The 17,965-nt window shown below is 39.6% G+C and overlaps 2 protein-coding genes across 4 annotated transcripts in view; one reads left to right on the forward strand and one right to left on the reverse strand.

Annotated features, from left to right (window-relative positions):
- MNAT1 (MNAT1 component of CDK activating kinase) overlaps positions 1-17,965 on the forward strand; it is a 290,256-nt gene that overhangs the window by 115,060 nt on the left and 157,231 nt on the right. The window lies entirely within an intron of this gene.
- On the reverse strand, positions 904-2,145 carry LOC128594041 (lipoyltransferase 1, mitochondrial-like). Its single transcript, XM_053602547.1, has one exon. It carries the CDS (start codon positions 1,819-1,821, stop codon positions 964-966), a length of 858 nt encoding a protein of 285 aa, XP_053458522.1. The 5' UTR covers positions 1,822-2,145; the 3' UTR covers positions 904-963.

Genomic DNA, 17,965 nt, shown 5'->3' on the forward strand with positions numbered 1-17,965 from the left:
ACAACCCATAATAATTAAAAACAAGAAAAGGTGAGTTTTAATCAGTTTCCGAACATTGTTTTTATAATCTTACCAGGTTCTTTCCTGTTGCCCCAAAGGAAGCCAATACACTGAGACAGCAGGGGTTATAGCAGAGTTTAATATCATAAGTGTTACCTGAGGAGATGGAAGTTCCTAAATCTATCTTCCTGAGAATTTGGGAGAAGGGGTTTTTAAAGATATTTTGGGAGGAAAAGGGGTAGGCAGTAGGGTCTGCTGATTGACTTGGTTTGGGGTAGAAACTTAGGTGTCCAGAAATGTCCAGAAATTTTCTTCTTGTGCTCAATCAGTTCCTAGATGAGGGTTGCATGACCAGTTGGGTCAATTCCTTGATATGGGCCACTGGTCTGAGTGGGCTAGCTAATCCACTGGAATGTAGGCCTGGAAGATATTTCAAAATCTAGCTTTAGGTTTCACAAGGATAATGTTATCTATGGAATCATTAAGAAAGTTAAGAATCTTCATGACTGTCAGGTATGTAATGTCTGACTAGCAGTTACTGGAAAGCAAACTACGGAACAATGGCTGGTTATTTTTTTAGCTATGCCTATACCTTTGAAGAATTTAGGACTGTGCTACAGTTCCCACCTTGTGGCCCTTTATTAATTTTATAAAGGGCAGTTTTAGTTCCCTGTGGGCTTTATCCTGTCTCATTCCTGAGATGTGGGCAAATGAGATGGAAATGGATTACAGATCTAGCTTCTTGCTGACAAGGGGCAAAGTTGGGGTTGAGCCTAGGGTAAGAAGAATGAAACTGTTTCTCACTTGTCTTCAAGTATTCATGGGCGCTCAGTTGCAGACCTACAGTTTGCATTATAAGAACATTAGTACTTTTATTTACAGTTTTATTTATTTATTTTTTTTCATGTGTGAGAAATTTTATTTTCTTATTCCAACTGTCAGTATTAAGAAATTTACCTGGAATCACATTATTGCCTTAATTTTTTCACAGAGAATATTCCATTTACTGTGTAGTTCATAATCTTGTGGACATGTTCTAAGTAATATGTTTGTCAGCATGGTAGCTTCTGTTGGGCAAAACTTACTGCCAATAAGACCTGAACTTAACCTGTCACATATTTGCAGCGGCAACCAGTGATCAGGTGCTTCAATATTACAGATTTCAATTCTTCCATTTTTTATGTCTATGAATACTTTAATTTCCAAATCTAACTGTTCATGTAACACATTAAAGTAAGTGTTTATGCTAAACTTGGGAGTTTTGCCGTATATCCATTCCCAAGTTTGTAGTTCTTTGGCTTTGCTATGTATGCCAGGAAATAGCGTCTCATCTGTTGGGTTTATTAAGTTAATGTGATTATCAGTTTGATGATAAGCAGCATACTCTGTAGCAATAGCATTCATCAGTACTTCACAGGTCAGAGTGGGATCTTTTTCTACAAGATTTTTTACTAAGGAAGGTATGCTGGCAGTGGCGTTGCTCTTGATCCCTTGGTAAGGACTCCTTAGCAAACAAGACAAGGAGGTCTCATCAGTACTACATAATAAAGTGCAATGGTGATAAGCAGAAGTCCTGCCGATCTTAGAAGCTGTTCCTGAGATTTTAAACTGTCCATCAAGTAAAAGGTCAAATCTTTTGGTAGCTTGTACATCCAGCTGGGGTTGGACAGCATTCAGAGCTCTCAAAATTAATTTCAGATTTTGCATTCTATCATACTTGTTTTTGGCTGTAAAGAAAGTCAAGTTGATATTACCCATATCATGGTAGACTGTTCCTCCTCCACTTCTTCTCCGAGCCAGTTTTATACCTTTTTCTCTCATTAGATTCAGGTTACATTCCTGTCAAGGATTCTGATGCCTACCAATTACAACAGAGGGAGAATTTCTCCAAAAGAAAAGAATTGTTTTGCCTTCTAGATTCATATGGTCATGGATCCAGTCTTCTATAGCCAGATTTTGATAAACATCATTGGAAGTCGACTGTAAAATGAGCCCACTTTTTACTGTGTTTTTAACGCCAGCAGCTGGAACTTTGGAGTTACAAAGTAACTGGAAGCAATTCTTCACTGAAAATGGGATCAGCATGCTGCCGCTTCCGGGCGCGCCCACAGTCTCGTGCACACTCGTGCGGGAGAAGGACGCGTGGGGGCTCCCTATTTACAGTTTTAGTGCAGTACATAAATGGACGGTGGATTATAAGATAGAGCCTTAGGATAAGGAGCAAGAATTTTATCTTAACACATGTTGACTGGTCATGAGTTAATTCACGTTTTCATGCCCATTGTTGACTGGTCATGAGTTAACTTGTGTTTGCACTTGCATTAGCTGTTGCAGTATTTTTTGGGGGGCGGGGGCAGAGTCTCATTTTGTCATCCTTGGTAGAGTGCCATGGCGTCATAGCTCACAGCAAACTCCAACTTTTGGTCTCAAGCAATTCTCTTGCCTCAGCCTCCGAAGTAGCTGGGACTATAGGTGCCTGCCACAACTCCCAGTTAGTTTTTAGAGATGAGGTCTCACTCTTGCTCAGGCTGGTCTTGAGCCTGTGAGCTCAGGGCAGTCCTCGGTCTCCCCAGAGGATCAGTGAAGTGATAGACTTACTTTTTGATAGTGATTTTTTTGATTTAGTTGCTTCTCAAACCAATTTATACCGCTGTCAAATGGAACAATTAAGAAAACTCTCCTAAAACTTTATCATGGATAGAAATTATCAGTATTTATATGAAGAAATTTCTTGGTTTATTGATATTGATGGGGGGGGGGGAAAACATCACATTGTAGAGATTGTTGATCAACGGACCCTTTGCTTGAAACACCAATATTTCAGGGCTGGGTGTTGTGGCTCATGCCTATAATCCTAGCACTTTGGGAGGCTGAGGTGGGTGGATTGCGTGAGCTTAGGAGTTGGAGACCAGCCTGAGTAAGAGCGAGAACCTGTTTCTTAAAGTAGCTGGATGTTGTGGTAGTTGCCTGTAGTCTCAGCTACTTGGGAGGCTGAAGCAAGAGAATCGCTTGAGACCAGGAATTTGAGGTTGCTGTGAGCTATGACACCATACCACTCTACTGAGGGTGACAAAGTGAGACCTCTCAAAAAACAAACAAAAACAAAAGAAAAGATAGACCCATATTTCCTAAAATTATGACCAGAATGAGGTTTGAGCAAATCAGCATTTTTTTCATGGATACCAGGTTCTCCATGCAGCAACACCAGACCCCAAACCCACTTTTCTTCATGTTCTGGCTGTTTGCATTCTAAGGCTTGATCTTCCTGAACTCATCACAATCACAGAGGATCAAATTCATATGTCTGTCAAAAGCCTTAAAGGTACCAGTGAAGGTCTGGCCGTCTTGCAGGACACATCTCATTCTACAGTAAGTGTGCCTGCAGCATCTTGCTACTCTTGCCCACAGTCATGATTGCTGCTCCACCAAATCTGATGTCCACAGTTAAAATTTCTTGATTTACAACCAAAGGGAAGGCTATGGATAAAGGTGTGCTAAACTGAAGATAGCTGTGTCTTCAGTAGCTCAGTGGCTAGGACGCCAGCCACATACACCGGAGCTGGCAGGTTCTAATCCAGTCCGGACCTGCCAAACAACAGTGACAACTACAACCAAAAAATAGCCAGGCAATGTGGGAGGTGCCGATAGTTCCAGCTACCTGGGAGGACGAGGCAAGAGAATCGCTTAAGCCCAAGAGTTTGAAGTTGCTGTGAGCTGTGATGCCACATCACTCTACTGAGGGCAACATAATAAGACTCTGTTTCAAAAAAAAAAAAAAAAAGATATACATAATCAGTGGCCTTAAAATAGGAAGTAATGAAGGAGGTCAGGAATTGAATAAGGACCAGGGATTAGATGATTCAGTATTTGTTTGTCTCTGTTTGATTCATTTTTGGAGTTCTTTTACTTAGCCTGTGTTTATTCCTGACTGGTTGACAAAGGAACAGCCTTCTTCTCCCAGAAAAATGCATATGACTCCTTTTTCTGCTATAAGTAAATCTAAGGCTTGGTGATTTTGGAAGGCTACTACAGCTAAAAAATTAATTTGGGATTGTAGGGTAACTAAAGAGTCAGCTGCCTTTTCCTTATCTTGGTTGAATCCTAGGGACAGTTGGTGGTAAAAGTGAGTTGATGTACTAATGCTTGCCATGCCAGTGCCACGTCCAATCACTATGTATGTTCCAAGGAGTACAAGGAGGAAGATGCCTGGAAGTAGGGGGAGGTATCAGGGTCTGAGTTAGGGAGGAGTCATTCACAAAAGAGACTTGGAGGGTGAGGAAAACTTGGGTGCAAAGATTGGAGGGGTTAGCATGCAGACACCAGTAGATGCAGCCGCCACAGAGGAAAATACTCCTGGTGGGGGGGCACGGAAGGAGTTAGACGGGGGAAAGTTGAGTTGAGAGAATAGAGATCAGGTTTTATAAAGCTGGGTCTATGAGGTCAGTTGGGGAACCTTGAGTGGCATGTGTAGAGGTTTAGCTGAGGCTGTGAAATTGGGAATCCAGGCTCTAAAATATCCTAGAACCCCCCAGGAAGGGGAGGAGATCATTTTTTGTTCAGGGACTGGGTAAGGGAGATGGCCTGAATGCAGGAGGAATGAGTTTTTCTTGTTCCTGCAAGAAACGGAGAGACGGAGAGGTTAACTGAGCCTTGGAAGGGGACAGTCTGTACCCCTTGGTGAGGAGGAAAGATAGTAGGTGAATGCTGTCTTGCCTGGAGGCAGTGGGGGAGGGGCTGTATAATAGAAGGTCATCTACGTACTGAGGAACTGTGGAATTTTCTGGTAAAGTTAACTGCTGGAGGTCGGCCTGAAGCGCCTGACCAAAGGAATGAGGACTGTCTCTAAATCCCTGTGAGAGAACCATCTAGGTGAGTTATTGGATAGTAGAGGAATCAGGGTTGGTCCAGGTGAAGGCAAAGAGGGTTTGGGAAAGCTTGTGGGTGGAGACGATAAAAAAGGTGTCTTTGAGATCTAAAACTCTATAGTGCAAGGTTTCGGAAGGAATGGTAGATAGGAAGATATAGGATTAAGGACTACTGGGTGAATAGGCTGAACAGTTTCATTGATGGTTCGTAAGTCTTGGACTAACAGATTGAACCATGGGTCTTTTTTACAGGAAGAATGGGAGTACTGTAGGGAGAGTTAGTAGGTTTGAGAATACTGGCCGGCAGGAGTTTGAGGATGAGTGGTTTAACTCCCCTGAGGGCTGCTGTGGAGTTTGGGTGTTGTTTAAGGGAAGGATATGAATGTTGGGGTCAGAGGGCAATGAGAATGATGGGAGGCTATAGAAGGAAAAGAGGTGTCCCATCTATGATGTCTGTGGGGAGGTCGGATTGAGAGAATGGAGGGCTGTAGGGGAGGGGTTAGGAGTAAGATGGATAGAGAGAGGTAAGCCAGCAGGAATCATCAGGATTGCTTGTAATTTTGAGAGGATTATCTCTACCTAGTAGGGGGATGCTGCGTGAAGAATCATAAGGAAAGATTATGAAAAAGTGTTCAGAAAGTGAGAACCACAAGGATTGGGTAGTGCGAGGGCATAGCAGATTGCTGTCAATACCCACCGCCAAGATCTCTGTTTGTTGTAATGGACTTTTGTAGGAGGATAGGGTGGAGTAAGTGGCCCCATTATCAGTGAGAAAAGAGATTGGCTTACCTTCTACTGGCAGAGTTACCCGGAGTTTTGTTTTAGTGATCCTCCAAGGGGTCTCCTGCTCCTCTGGGACCCATCAATCTTCAGTAGCCAAGCCCAGGAAGTCAGGGAATTCAGCCAGGTCCTGGGAGTGATGCGGACCAGATCCTCAGAAGGACCTTGGTGGTTTGACTTCCCAGTGAGGACCTCCGCAGTCTGGTCATGGGTTGGGGATGGGTTTGGATTTGGGCATTCTCTGGCCCAGTGGTCAGTTTTTCTGCACTTCAAGCACGGTCCTGGGGGAGGTTTTCTTTTTCCAGACTCTCCATAGGAGTTTTGAGAACTAGGCAGGCTTGTTTAATGGCAGAAGCCAATAGCTGGAGCTCTGAGAGGTGCTGCCCTTTAGAGGCCTCTTGGTTATTGAAGACCATGAAGGCCAGGTGGATGAGATCTTGTTGTGGGTGTCTGAAGGTCCTGGGGGAATTTTTGGAGTTTTTTCCTCGATGTTTGGTGCAGACTGGGAGATAAAATGCATGTTGGTAATGAGCCTGACCTGGTTGTTCTCTGGCGATAGGGTGGGATATTGGAGAAGGGCTTCATTAAGATGAGCTAAAAACCGGTCAAGATTTTCATCCTGTTTCTGGGTTATTTCCTTTAGTTTATCATAATTGACAGCCTTAAGAGCTGCTTTTTAAGGCCTCTTTAAGAGACACTGGACCATGTGGTTATGGAAGTGGACTCCAGGAGCATCAGTTTGATAATTCCAATTGGGGTCTTCCCAGGGGATGGCCTAGCACCCTCCAGCAGGGTTTGGTCTTTTTTCGTAGATCTTTGGCGTGGACCTGAACCTGCATCCAGATCTGTTCCCTCTCCTCTGAAGTTAGGGTGGAGGTGAGGATGACAAATCATGCCAGACCAGATCATATGATTGGGTTAATAATCTGAATTCTTGAGTGTATTTTGTGGGATCTGTATAGAACGAACCTAGTTCCTTATGTGGGATGGATCTGAGAGAGAAAAGGGGACATGAACCCTAACGATACCTTCCGTCCTGCAACTTCTCAGAGCGGGTAGAGAGACTGTGGTGGGGGTCAGAGTGGAAGGTCCAAAGGCTTGGCCAGATCTAGTATGAGGTGGGGAATTTGGGTCTGCCATCTCACTTTCCCACCCACGGGTGGTAGAAGTGGGTGGGGGAGAGGGGAGGGGAGTATGGGGTGGAATTCTATAGACAGACAGGAGGCTGAGCAGGGGGAACATGTAGGGGGGCAGAATGGGCAGGGTTGTCTGCTCGGTCAGAGGAAAATAGGGGAGAATCGGGAGGTTTCGGGGTTTTGGGAGGGCTGGTTTCGCCTATGCAAGAAAGATTTGAGAAGGTTCACAAGACGAATACAAAGAAGGAATGTTTAGAGGAGGTGGAAGTCCTGGATGTAAGGGGCTTCTGATAATTTACTCAGTCTCCAATAGTAATTGTTGAGGTCAGTGAGGATTGAAAGGTAAAAGGTGCCATTTTCAGGCCATTGTGAGCCATTGTCTAGTTTATACATAGGCCAAGTGGCATTACATACAAAGATGAAGTATTTAGGTTTAAGATCAGGATAAAGGTATAGAGGCTTGAGGTGAGTTAAGAAGCAGCTTAAAGGTGAAGAAGGGGGAATCTGTGACTGACCAGTCCCCATTTCAGAAACTGGAGGTAGAAAATAGATGGGGCTAAAGCGAGGATGAAAAGGGAACTTACAAGGAGGTGGGGAGGAGATGGCTGAGGCTGGGGCCAGGGAGGTTACCAGGCGTCCCTGATGGACCTCTAACCAGCCTGAAAAGAGTGGTCCAGGCCCAGGGCAGGGCATCGTCCACGCACTAGGCACTGTACAAGTGAGTCTGACTTGCCAGGGTTAGTCTGTGACTGGTGCTAGATTTAGGAAGTATCGACTATAGGAATTTTTGGCCCAGAAATGGAGGCAGAGGGAGAAAGGAGTTGGAGTGGAAAGTAAAGGAAAGAGAAATAGAAAGGCTAAGAGAGGGGCTATAAGAATTGGAGAAGAGAATGGAGGAAGGATATTTTAAGGCTCATAGAAGGGCTATAAACGAACACTCACCTCACTAATAAATGGATGGATTGTTGGTGGGGTTTGAAGACTTCCCCGTTTCCCTTTTTCTCATTGGACCAAGAGTCTATCTAGTTGGGAATGGGTCCTATGGGATGTATCTTGGCCTCCCAAGGGGGCTTCTCCCTGGGTTCTGGGACCAAAAATGAGAAGGTATTCTAAGACATGAACAGATGGAAACAGGGTCCAAGTTCTGTGTTGGCAACATGGCTGTTAATTCACTGGGTGTTTGAAAAGGGCTGAGTTTGAAAAGGAAGTCAGCATGAGGGGCAAGGTGGGATGGGAATAGAAGGGTCAGAGGTTCCTGGGTTGGTGCACCCTTTCTGGGCGGGACTTATGCACTCCGCCCTGTTTGGTTCTATTTTGGGGGGTCCTTTGCACTTGGCCCTATCACCTAATGTTTAATAATTCTTGTGTTAGTGTATTATCTTATAAACCACTCAGCCATTTAATGATTATCTTCTTTGACAACATAATATGACTTTAAGATTTTAAGTTACTGAAAAGAATTTTGAAACTACAACACAGTCACCGTGTCTAATGTCTTTCCCAGTCCCTTAGATCTCTTGTAGCTATATGGTATCCCAGATGGCTATGAAGGACAGGCCTGTGCCCTTAATTTATATACCAGATGTAGAGTTTGAGACAGAAGATAGGAAGCCTGGAGAATGCAGTCCCTCTCATAATGGCCTGGAGGCAAAGCTGGGCCAGGGAAGAACAAGCCATATTGGGCTGGATAGTGCCTTTTAGCTGCTGGGCTAGGTACTGAAAACACGTGTTTAGGCCTCACCATGTCCACCTATCCAAACCCCAGATTCTAGAGGCACGATACCAAAACCATAAGCTCACAGTCTGATCCAGCAAGTATTAAAAATACTACAGAAGTAGCAATGTTGAGACCTTAAAACATGCGAACTTTAATAATGATTTTAAAACTAGTTTCATTTACCAAAGTCATGTTGAACTAAAAGATATTTGAGAGTTTTTTATTTCCCTGATAAAATATTTAAATGCTTATTTTTAGGTCATAATTATAGCTCTTTTTATATATCTTGGCAGGGAAATATCACATACAAAAGGCAACAATTTGCCTTTTAGAAAGATGACTCGTAGGTGAAATAGGCAATAAACTTCTGTCTCAACAGCACAGAGCTAAGACTTTAGACCTATATACTATACTGTCATATGTTTGCTCTTACCGATGGCCAGGAAAAGTACCCTAAACAAAGCTAAGACTTGTTGTGTAAATTTAAAACAATGGTAAGAGGTCTTTCCTCCCAGGAAGTCCTATGAAGAAATATCCTTTAAAGATAGAAATTTCTTTTATAAAAGGATTTCAAGATAGCCCATTTAAATTCCAAAATGGTGTTTTAGGTAGGTAGTCTTTTTAACTTAGCTACCTTTTTTGGGGGGTGGGGGTGGGGAGACATAGTCTCACTTTGTCACCCTTGGTAGAGTGCTGTGGGTCACAACTCACAGCAAACTCAAATTTTTGGGCTTCAGTGATTCTCTTGCCTCACTCTCCCAAGTAGCTGGGACTATAAGCACCTGCCACAATGGCTGGCTAGTTTTAGAGATGAGGTCTCACTCTGGCTCAGGCTGGTCTCGAACTCTTGAGCTCAGGCAATCCACCCACCTTAGCCTCCCAGAGTGCTAGGATTACAGGTGTGAAACATCACTTTTTTTTTTTTTTTAAAGCTAAAATTAATGAGTTCTGGGTAGAGTCTACTAAAGAATAGGGTAAAAGATACTTTTATGCCTGGACTTAGCAGGTTGTCATGTATAGCTCTGAAAAAGAAGTAAGTCTATTTTATGTGAGGGCCTACTTTTTATAAACACTTTGTCCTGGATAGTGTTCTTTTTACCTTTGGGTCAGGATAATAATTAAGCATATAAACTTTCTATTTACCTTTTGTAAAGAGACTCCTAATTTTTTTTTTTTTATAAGCTGCCGCACATCAATAGGCATCTTTAGATGAGACTAACTCAAGGGCACTCATTTTTAAATATACTTCTTAAAAATTGTCCATTTGGCATTTCTCTGAGCATTACCTGCTTTTGGGGCCTAATACGTGCATACGTAGGCATAGGCAGGAAGCAAGAGTATTCAGTTCTTCAGAGATTAAGGATCCCATTTTTACCTTGAATCTTGGCTTTTGCTCTCAGCTCTTCATAATCAATTCAAGCAATGAGTTTTCCTTACACAAGTGTGGAGAAAGGAATGAAGAGAACAAGGGAATCCCTAGGAATTCCTGAAAGCTGAAGCTAACACCCCTTGTAGCATTGTCATTTACTGCCAGTTTCTGCCTGACCCAGTTACACATCTGAAGCCTCTAACTGGATCCAAGCCAGTTAATTATCAGATAACAGTGTGATTCCTGACCCAGTCCAATTTCTGTCGAGTCTTTTGAACCTGTTAGGATAAAATATTTGCTCAAATAAAGAGAGCTCAAAACGAATCTGGAGCTTCTGAATCTAAGAGAGAACTTACTCATGATCTGTTCTGAATCTAAGAGAGAACTTACTCATGATCCGTAGTTGCTTCGAGAGAGCATTTGACACAGTGGGTCTGGTGGGTACCTTGCTGGTTCACCCAGTGCTTCTGGAGGTCTCTGGGTTCTATTTCAGAACCCACTTCTGACAAATTACATTTAACAGAGGTTAATTGTGCAAAGAACAGCTCGCAAGTTGGGCAGCCCACTAACCACAACAGGTTGAGAGAGATTACAGTGCTGCGCGTGGTTGAAAGAGGTTCATGACGGGACAGTTCACTGTTTTCCTCATACAATCTGAACAGTTGGCTGCCTTTGCTTGGCCAGAGCTCCGTGATCAGCGCAGAAGAAGGAGTGAGGAGGAGTGAATGAAAACGGACTTTTTAACTCAAGTACCATTTTAAGCAAAACTGATTATCTTTAACTATGGTTATAACTTCGGGAAATAAGAGATGTCTCCAAAGAGGTGGAAAATAGTTATTGTGAAATCCAAATATGTCACAAAAACTGCTCAAAGAAAGGAAAGTTGCACAAGTCATAAATGGAGTGTGACCCACATTTCTGTCTGGCCATATTTCCTAGAGTCTCAGCTTTCTAGCTAACTATATATATACATGTGTCTAAAAGCCCCATATGCTTTCCAGATACAATAAACCAAAAAGCTATATATTGAAAGGAAAAAAATTGATAAATGGTGAAAGTGACACAAATAACAAATCAGAACATATTCTTTCCCTGCTTAGGATTCAAACCTAGAGTGCTGAGATAAAAGCACCACACTTCACCATTGGACCTCAAGGTGAATTGGAATCCACAGGAGCAGCAGGCAAAAGATTTTACTTTTTGTTTTAGATCAGATATTTACTCTTCATAAAAATGCTTCATTACTAGCATTTTTAATGCTAGCCACAAAATTGTTAATTTTTTTAGTTTAATCTTTCTGTGAATACAGGTTAGGCAATTGTTTAGAATAAGAGATCTCTAAAATCTGTTTTCTTTCTTTCTTTTTTTTTTTTTTTTTTTAAATTAGGAGTCTTTTTAATTTGTTCTCCAGAAGTTGATTTTCTCTGTGGGAAGAGAAAACTAATGTATAAAATAACTACATGACACTGATTTTAGGCACAGTAAGGCTTTCTGCCAAGGAACTCAAGTTAAATAAATTCTTGTAGAGTATAGAAGACTTAGATTAAGGTTGGAGAAAGTAGACTTTCAGAAAAATAGAAGCAAAGCAGGAAGGCATTCCATATTTGAATGAGTGTATGGGCACTGTGAACAAAAGAATGTAAGGAGTGAATTTAGCGAAGTTTGTCTTGTAGTTCCTAGCCAGTAATATTCTGTGATGAACTTGCACCCTAATATCAAAATATACATTCTTTCTTTGGTTCCTAGCAGGTTATATGAAATTCCAGTACATAGATTCATTTAGGTGTGTTATTAAGACCTTTTTACCATTAATCTGTTAAAAAAATTCAGGGTTACTGAAGTTTGATATTTATAAATACTAAAATAAATCCATCTTTTTATATGTTTTCTTAGGACTGTGATTTATTATTTTCCTAGAAAATCTGGCTGCTGCAAATGTTTGGCAGTCTCACAGTGCTCCATCTGTACATGGGCATGACCAAGTAATTCCTGCAGTGGTTGTCAGTGTAATGCCTTAATTTTTTAGCTAAGCATATTTATTTTTCCTTTGCAGTTTTATCAGTGTACCATCAAAATAGTCTTGAATTAATTGTGGTTCTCCTATTACTGTTCTTTTTTTGTAGAAACATTACTATTAGGACTTACAGTAGGTGAGAAATACTAATAGGTGTTATGTGATTCCTATATAATTTTGATTGTTATGGTTCTCTCTAGTTCTTTTCTATGCAATATATATTAGAGTACAGTTTTCCACAGCTTGAAGGGCTGTGGTTAGATCTGCAACCCAAGGATTACATTGTTATTTTTGGATAGTCTCTAATTTTTTAAAACATAGTGAATTGATGGATAATTTTTAAAATATTCTTGTTCTATTGGTTGACATTTTTCTGTACTAGAAGTTTTCATTTTTCCTGAGAAAGCTTCTGGCATTTCCTTCTAACCTCTGTCCTCCAGGGATAGATCGAGCTCCCTTATCAAAGGCTTTCCTACATATTGCCATGTTAATTTTGAGCCTCCATTTGGCCTTCAATTTGTCTCTGGTTCTATGAACCCCTTTATGTTTTCGGTAGTACTCTCCCTAGACTAACTTCTTGATCCTTTGGGTTGTTTCCCAGAAATGAGACTCAAACTCCTGGCCTCAAGGGATCCTCCTGCCTTGGTCTCAGAAAGTACTGGTATTATAGGTGTGAGCCACCATACTTGGTCTGGAATGATGGATTTTCTACAAGACAAAGCAATTGAGATTCTGAAGGTCCCAGAGCATACATCCTAACAAAATTCACCATCCCACCTTTTCCTGCCCCCAGTGCCCCATGACCAACCCCGTGGCACATGTCCCTTCTTTTAAATGTCCATGATACCCCTTAGTGGGAAAGAAGGATTTGAGGCAGCTTCCTTAGTTCTCTCAGCAAGAGGTTTGTCATATTGAGAATTCCTTTCTTCCTTGGCAATCCTTGTTCTGTCAATAATTGGATTTTTGTGTAAGGAGTGAATAGACCTAGACTGAAACCTACTTTTGTTTGTTTTTGAGACAGAATCTCTACCTGTTGCCCAGGCTAGAGTGCAGTGGCATCATCACAACTCACTGCTACCTCAGACTCCTAAGCTCAAGCGATCCTCCTGCCTCAGCCTCCTAAGTAGCTGGGACTATAGGTGTGTGCCCCTATGCTTGGCTATTTTATTTAATTTAATTTTTTTTTTTAGTGGAGAGGGAGTCTCATTGTAGATCAGGCTGTTCTTGAATTTCTGACCTTAAACAATCCTCCTGTATTGGCCTTGCACAGTACTAGGGATACAGGTGTGAACCACTGTGCCCACCCAGCTGGGATTTAATTTGCTCTATTTTTCTGATTTCTAAAGGCAGAAGCTTAAATTATTGATTTAAGATTTGTCTGATTTTTTAGTATAGACATCTAATATTATGAATTTTCTTTTAAGCTTTTTTTTTAGTTTCAACTAACAAATTTTGTTATGTCATTGCAATAATTTGAGTCCTCTGACAAGCCCATGCCAAGGTGAGTTTAAATGTGCAAAAAATATTTTAGGGAAATGCCTCTGACAGAAAATCAGGAGGGAGCTGACAGAGCCCCTTCTCTATAACGTCAGTGTGATGTAGCTTTGACTCCCAAGTGAAAGAAGAAGGGAGGGTAGATAGAGGCACCTCAGATGACAGTGTATTTCTACGGAAAGCTTGGCAAAGAGACTGGGAGTTACCTTAATTACTCAGAGAGCAATATTGAAATATTTCACTATACTTGTGGATTTTTTTCCCTTAGTTTCATTAATTTGTACTATATTTTCAAGCTTTGCTTTTAGTTCCATAGACATATAGAATTGTGTTTGATATGTTTGTATTCTTAACTGTATTTTGCCATGGATAGTATGCACTTTTTGGCCCAAAGTTTTGAGGGAAAAATAAGGAGGTGTGGTATATATAGGTAGTACTAATTCTATATCTATATAAATGTTTTAATTCTTTAACTTATGCTTAGGCATTAAAAGTATAACTCTGGAAAGCAATAATGATGTCTTTATGCAAAATAATATCCTAGAATATGGTAATTGTTTTTGTTGAACTTAGGACAGATTTGCAATGAAAGCATTTTGAGCCAATGAAGAGCAATGTATTTTTCCTTGTATACTTTAGGAGGGAGCTAGCAATCCAGCTTACATTTTTACAAAAATTATTGGAAAATCCTTTGGAAAACATCGCAACAGCTTTTATTACATATACTAAAGAGCATGGCAACAGAGCTGTTGTGATGTTTTCCAAAATGTCGGCATTTCTCCATATATTCTTCTGTTCTTTCCCCCTCCCCTCACTCTACTCGCAGATTAGTTACATGCGAGTTAGATGTCTTCATCTTGTGGCAGAGTTCGTAAGTGTCTTATTTTTCATGTGTGCGTGCCCACACACGCACTTTGAGTAGCTACCTTCAGGCTCATTGATCTTTTATTTTATAGTGTTTAATCTGCTATTTATCTCATTTGGTATATTTTTCATCTTAAGTAGTGTATGTTTTTCATCTCTTGATGTTTTGTTTGGGTCTTTTTTTCTTGCATCTTCTATTTCTCTCCTCATCAGGTTTATGTTTTTGCTCTACCTTCTTGAACAAGTAGAATATTTATATTAGCTATGTTAACATCCTTGTCTGCTAATCGCATCATCTTTGTCATTTCTAGGTCTGCTTCTGTTGACTGATTTTCTTTTTTTTTTACCTAGAGGGGTTACATATTAATGTATTTTTTAAATACCTGGTAATTTGCGGTATTATAATAAATATTGTCAGATTTTTTGAGGGGAGAGGAGATGCAGTTGTCACCTATTAGTTTGATCCTTGAAAGACTTTCTTGTAAGTACTGTTAGGGTCTACAATAGTAGATTTTAGTGTTAGGGTAATTGAGCTCCACTTCAGAGATACTGACTGCCTGATGCCGCATGTATTGAGAGGTCTTTATGCCTTATTTATTGAGAAGATGAACTACTTCTTGTTCTTCATGAGTTTTGAGAGTTGTTTGATCTGTTGGTTTCTAGGTTTTTTTCTTGGTCTTGAGAACACAATCACTTTTGTGGGGTCAGTACCCAGGCGGAAGTTTAGGACATTACTCTGTAGATATTCAGAGCAGAGGTGGACAACCTATAGCCCACGGGTTAATAATTAGACTTCATCAAAATTGAGGATTAAGGATTTTTGTGTCTGTATTCATGAGAATTATTGATCTGTAACCCTTTTCTTTGCCTGCAGATGTCTTTGTGTTTCACCGTAACTGCTAGTAATGTTAGTGATGGCTTCATTTTGGCCTCACTTACGTTGGGTCTTACACCGTATTTTTGAAAGAGTTTGTGGGTGAAATTAGTGTTATTTCTTCCTTATATGTCTAATAGGATTGTTTAGTGACATCATCTGGGAATCAAATTTGCTTTTATGTAATTCTTTGATAAACTCACTTTTAAAGATGGATATAAGGTACTCAAGTCTTCTATGTCCATTTTTTTTTTTTTTTGTATGTAGTATTTTTTCAGGAATTGGAGAATTTCATCTAAGGTATCATATTTGTTGATAATGTTTTTAATAATATTTTCTCCAAATTCTTTTAAGGCTTATAAGAGTTACTAACACTAATACTAACACTAATCAGTGACTAACATGATTAGTCTAGCTAGATGTTGTTGATCTAGTTCAGCACGCCAATTTTTTTCTTTAATATTTATTGAAGTATAATTTACAGCTAGTAATATTTGGCTATGTTAACTATACAATTTAATGATTTTTAGTGATTAAGAGGTATGCAGTCATAGTGCGTGTTTAGAATATTTTGTCAGCCCAAAAAGATTCCTTGTGATAGTTAGTTAATTCTTGCTTTTACTCCAAGCCTGAGGCAACCACTTTACCTGCTTTCTCTCTGTATAGATTTGCCTTATTTTGACATTTTCTTTAAATGGAATCATGGAATATGTAGTTTTTTGATTGGATTTCTAATTTTTTATGATTTCCTGTTTTAGTATGGATAATTTAGAAGTTGTTGTTGATTTCTAATTTAATTCTGTTGGAGAGTATAATTTGTATGATCCCAAACTTTTTTTTTAATACAGAATCTCACAGTTTTTGTCCCAGGATAGAGTGCTATGGCATCACAGTAACATCAGACTCCTGGGGTTTAAGTGATCCGTCTGCCTCAGCCTCCTGGTAGCTGTGTTTGTAAGCACCCACCACAATGTTCCAGTAATTTTTAGTAGAGACAGGGTCTTGCTTTTGCCCACACAGATTTCAAACTCCTGAGCTCAAGCCATTCTCCTACCTTGACCTCCCAGGATCCTGGGATTATGGGCATGAGCCACCGTGCCCAGCCATCCCAATCTTTTGAAATTTATTATTACTTATTTTATGGCCCAATCTTGTTTTATTGTGGAGAATGTTCCATAAGTATTTGAAATTGTATTCTGCTGTTCACTGGTAGAGTATTTAATGTTCCATCATATTTATTAATGGTGTTGTTGAAAGGTTCTATGCCCTTACTGATTTTCTGTCTAGTTTGTCTATCCATTATTGAGAAATGGTGTATTAAAATCTCTAAATATTATTTGGTTGAATTGTCTTTACCTCTCTCAGTTCTGTGCAGTGTTGCTTCATGTGTTTTGAGACTTCTTTATTAGCTGTTTGAATATTTATAATTGTTATATTTTCGTGATGAATTGACCCTTTTATAATATGAAATGTTTTTTGGTCTCTAGTAAATGTTTTTGTCATAAAGACTCTTTTGTAATTGTAGTATAACCACTCCAACTTTCTCATGGTTTTTGTTTGCATGTTTATCTAGCTCTACACTTTTGCTTTTAACCTGTTCTCTGTCTTTGACTTCAATGTGTGTTGGATCTTTTCCGATTGGATAGTGTTAGTCTTTTCATTAGACTGTTTAACTTATTTACATTTAATGTAACCAATGATATGGTTTGATTTATATTACTCATTTTACTGTTTGTTGTCTATATTTCTCATCATCTTTTTTATTTCTTTCATACTTATTTATTGCCTCCTTTTATGTTAAGTACACATTTTTTTGTAGCACAATTGAATTTGTTTATTTTTAAATTTTTGCTATGTATACTTTTTGAGTTTTTTTTTAGTAGCTGCTCTAGGGTTACAATATGTATCTTAGCTTATAATCTACTTCATATCAATACTAATTCAGAATGAGTAATGCCTAGACTTTGATCCAGTATAGCTTCGTTTCTTCTCCTATCTTGTTATTATCCTGTGTATTAATGTGTTATAAGTTGTAAAATGAACCATACAGTTTTATTAATTTTTTTGCAGTTAAATTTTAAATCATTAAGAGAAATAAAGAGGAAAAATGTTTCCATTCAGTCTTTTATATTTACACATGCAATTACATTTATTTTATTTTATTTTTTGCAGTTTTGGCTGGAGCTGGGTTTGAACCTGCCACCTCTGGCATATGGGACCAGCACCCTACTCCTTTGAGCCACAGGTGCTGCCCCCACATGCAATTACTTTTTCTATTGTGCGTTGTTTCTTTATGAGAATTTGAGTTACCACTTGATATCATTTCCTTTTAGCTTGAAGGGCTTCTTTAATGTTTCTACAGATTCTTCAATCTTTGTTTATTTGAGAATGCCCTTATTTTGCCTCAGTTTTTAAGAGTGGTTTATTTGGATAAAAAATTCTTGGTTTGGGGTCTGGATTTTTTCCCCCAGAACTTTGGCTATATCATCCCACTACATGTTCTGACCTATATGGTTTCTGATGAGTGATCAGTTTATTCTTATTGGGGTACCATTGTTGGTGATGAGTTATTTCTCTTTTTGTACTTTCAAGATTTTCTCTCTGTTTTTTTTTTTTTTTTTTTTTTTCTTTTTGGTCTTTCTATATTTTTATGGCCCACCAGGGCTTCAACTTTTATAATTTTGTCACCCTGACTGAGCTTTAGTATAATCAGATAGTTTAGATTTTCATTGTGTCTTAAAAATAATTATAGCCCAAATTTTTTTTATGTGATTGCCTTTTTCCTCAAGCTTTCATAGCCGTGTAATTCAATAATGCCTCTTTGGGGAGGGCCTGCTTAAGCATCTTTGCTA

Source organism: Nycticebus coucang, chromosome 9 (assembly GCF_027406575.1).
Source record: "Nycticebus coucang isolate mNycCou1 chromosome 9, mNycCou1.pri, whole genome shotgun sequence".
Lineage (NCBI taxonomy): Eukaryota > Metazoa > Chordata > Mammalia > Primates > Lorisidae > Nycticebus > Nycticebus coucang.

Coding starts and splice junctions, on each gene's coding strand:
- LOC128594041 (XM_053602547.1), bottom strand. CDS start 1,821: ATGAGAGAAAAAGGTATAAAACTGGCTCGGAGAAGAAGTGGAGGAGGA.